This window comes from Amblyraja radiata, chromosome 16 (assembly GCF_010909765.2).
Source record: "Amblyraja radiata isolate CabotCenter1 chromosome 16, sAmbRad1.1.pri, whole genome shotgun sequence".
In the NCBI taxonomy this organism is placed as follows: domain Eukaryota; kingdom Metazoa; phylum Chordata; class Chondrichthyes; order Rajiformes; family Rajidae; genus Amblyraja; species Amblyraja radiata.
Window position 1 is genome coordinate 2,337,653 of NC_045971.1, and position 3,653 is coordinate 2,341,305.

The 3,653-nt window shown below is 48.1% G+C and overlaps 1 protein-coding gene across 2 annotated transcripts in view; it reads left to right on the top strand.

Annotated features, from left to right (window-relative positions):
* The first annotated feature begins 1,259 nt into the window (after window positions 1-1,259).
* plxdc1 (plexin domain containing 1) overlaps window positions 1,260-3,653 on the top strand; it is a 186,092-nt gene continuing 183,698 nt past the window's right edge. The window contains exon 1 of one of the 2 annotated variants that reach the window (XM_033034877.1): window positions 1,260-1,558. In XM_033034877.1, the coding sequence (XP_032890768.1) occupies window positions 1,492-1,558 (67 nt within the window). In that variant the 5' untranslated portion in view covers window positions 1,260-1,491. The remainder of the gene's footprint in view (window positions 1,559-3,653) is intronic. The other variant, XM_033034878.1, reaches the window with a different exon arrangement.

A 3,653-nucleotide genomic window follows, 5' to 3' on the forward strand; every position in this document is an offset into this window, starting at 1 on the left:
CCTGCACACGCGAGGGGACATTTGCAGAGGGCCAATTGACCAACAAACCCGCATGTATTTGAGATGTGGGAGGAAAGCGCAGGGTTGCAGGGAGAACGTGCACACTCCACACGGACAGCAGCCGAGGTCAGGCTGGTTTGGCGGGGAGATGTTTGAGGGGGGGGTTATTCTGGTGTGATATTCTCGGTCCAACTTTACTGGAAGAAGGGTCTCAACCCGAAACGTCACCCATTCCTTCTCTCCAGAGATGCTGCCTGTCCCGCTGAGTTACTCCAGCTTTTTGTGTTCGCCTTCGGTTGTAACCAGAATCTGCCGTTGTGTGTGTGGGAAGGAACTGCAGCTGCTGGTTTAAATCGAAGGTAGATACAAAAAGCCGGAGTAACTCAGCGGGATAGGCTGACTCTCTGGAGAGAAGGGATGGGTGAGGTTTCGGGTCGAGACCCTTCTACAGCTGCCTCCAACACAAGCCACAGAATATCCTGACTTGGAAATATATATCGCAGTTCCTTTGTGGTTGCCGGGAACAAATCCTGCAGATTCCCATCAAACAACTCATGGGGGTGAAAACAGGAGACCTTCTTTTTCGCCGAATTCTCCAGCTTTTCGTGTCTATTTGTGCTGTATTGTGAGTGTCACATTGTGGCGTTCTCTCTGCGAACTACGAAACAGACGCGAGAGAGGAGAGGAGAGAGAGATAGAGGGAGATAGAGAGAGATAGAGAGAGGGATATATATATATATATATATATATATATATACTGGAGAGAGAGAGAGAGAGAGAGAGAGAGAGAGAGATGGAGAGGAATGAGAGAGGAGAGGGATAGGAGGAGAGAGAGAGAAAGGAGAGGAAATATATATATATATATATATATAGAGAGAGAGAAGGGGGGGGTGGGGGGGGGAACGGGGGGAGAGAGAGGAGAAGAGAGATTGAGAGAGGTGGGGGGGATGGCGAGAGAGAGAGTGGGAGAGAGAGAGGAGAGAGCGGGGAGAGAGAGGAGAGATAGAAGAGAGAGAGAGGGGGGGGGGGAGAGAGGGGAGAGGCAGAGAGGAAGAGAGAGATCGAGGGAGAGAGAGGGAGATAGAGATAGATAGACATAGACAGATAGACAGATAGACAGATAGACAGATAGACAGATAGACATAGACAGATAGATAGATAGAGTGGGAGGGAGAGAGGGGGGAGAGAGAAGAGCGAGAGAGAGAGAGAGAGGGAGAGAGAAGGAAGGGGAGGGAGAGGGAGAGGGAGAGAGAGATAGAGATAGAGAGAGGGAAAGAGAGAGGGGGAGAACGGGGTTAACTCAGTGGGGAGACATCCAGCACCAGTCCAAAACAAAAGCAAAAGTCTCGCAAGAAATCCCTGCCATCCGCTTGTGATGAGAGTGTAAGCGGAAATCTTACAAGGCAGGAGGATTAGAGGGAAGATCAGTTTGTTCAGCCCCAGCTTCAAGGGGGTTGCTGTCAAAACAGTCCCCGCCGCGCCGCGGACAACATGGGACTTTGGACACTGTTCCTGCTGCCGCTCGCTGCTGTGGCCGAGCAACACCTGGAACGGACAGGTAAGGAGATAGATACACGCGTACTCACCCACTCACCTTGACATTCACCGGCATGTCCTCACCAATTGTAATATGTGTTATATATATATATACACACACATAGTGTATATATATATATACAAACACACACATACATACTGTATACACACACACACACACATATATATATATATGTGTGTGTGTGTGTATACAGTATGTATGTGTGTGTTTGTATATATATATATACAGTATGTGTGTGTGTATATATATGTATATACTATATATATGTGTGTGTATATATACAGTATGTATGTGTATATATATATACACACACACATTGTAAGTGTGTATATTTATGCGTAAAACACCTTGAATGTCTATATATATATATACATGCACATACATCGTATTTGTATACACATATATTTGTATATTTATACACACACACACGTTGTATATGTATGTATATATATATTGTATATGCGTGTGTATATACACAGAAAGGTGTAGAAAGGTATAGAAATACATCTATATCTGTAGAGACAGACAGATGCTGGTTTACCCCGTGTTTTGGCACCACATGCTGGAGTAACTCAGTGGGTCAGGCAGCATCTCTGGAGAGGAGGAATAGATCTATCTATACATACACACACACACACACACACACACACACCCACACACACCCACACACCCACACCCACACACACACACACACACACACACACACACACACACACAGAGGAGGTATCTCGCCTTTCAAAGCACGGATGTGTTTAGAGAATGTGCCGCCCGCACGGTTTGTGAGAAGGGGTTAATTTATTTTGCAAAAGATGCTGCTTTAAGGGTCTCGCTTACATCCACACCACCTCGCCTCGCGGGTGAATATCCCCCCCCCCCCCACCGTCTCGTCTCAGGAGGCAATCGCCTTCTCCCAGCTTGTACTCGCCGGCCCGAAGAAGGTTCCCGACCCGAAACGCCGCCTGTTCATGTCCCTCCACAGACGCTGCCTGACCCCGCTGACAACCCTCCAGCACGTTGTGTGTGTGTTTCTCTCTAGAATCCCGGCACCTGCAGTTCCCCTGTGCCCCCGCTGGATCCTGGTGTGTATTATATGCATTAAAGAGGCTAGCGTGTCGGTGTTACTGCAGCCCGGCCTCAACACGGCTCGGAACCTGGTTCGAAGCGAAGATAGACACAGCTGAGGTGTCGGGGGCCGAGACCCTTTCTTCATCCAGCTTGGCAACATCTTTCAGCCTGAAGTGTTCAAAAGGGAACTGCAGATGCTGGAATATCGAAGGTACACAAAATTGCTGGGGAAACTCAGCTGGTGCAGCAGCATCTATGGAGCGAAGGAAATAGGCGACGTTTCGAGCCGAAACCCTAGCCTCTTTAATGCATATAAATACACACCAGTCTGAAGAAGGGTTTCGGCCCGAAACGTCGCCTATTTCCTTCGCTCCATAGATGCTGCTGCACCAGCTGAGTTTCCCCAGCAATTTTGTGTACCTTCTTTCAGCCTGAAGTCGGGTGCCCAGCATAACTGAGTTACCCCAGCATTTTGTGTCTATCTGCGGGGGGGGAAAAGTTACTGCTGGTGTTAAAGAAGGAACTGCAGATGCTGGAGAATCGAAGGTCGACACAAAAATGCTGGAGAAACTCAGCGGGTGCAGCAGCATCTATGGAGCGAAGGAAATAGGCAACGTTTCGGGCCGAAACCCGGAAGGGTTTCGGCCCGAAACGTTGCCTATTTCCTATAGTGGAGATTGTTCAACTCTTTGCATGGAGCGGAGGAAATAGGAAACGTTGCCTATTTCCTATAGTGGAGATTGTTCAACTCTGAAGCAAATATGAAGCAAATTGTTCAACTCTGAAGCAAATATCACAGAGCAGATCTATGATATTTGGTCTGAAGAAGGGTTTCGTCCCGAAACGTCGCCTATTTCCTTCGCTCCATAGATGCTGCCGCACCCGCTGAGTTTCTCCAGCTTTGTTGTGTACCTACTGTTGGTGTTAGATGTTTAAGAAAGACCTACAAACCCGCATCTATTTGGGATTAGCAAGGCGCGGCAAAGGTTACGGGGGAGAAGGCAGGAGAATGGGGTTGAAAGGGGAAAAA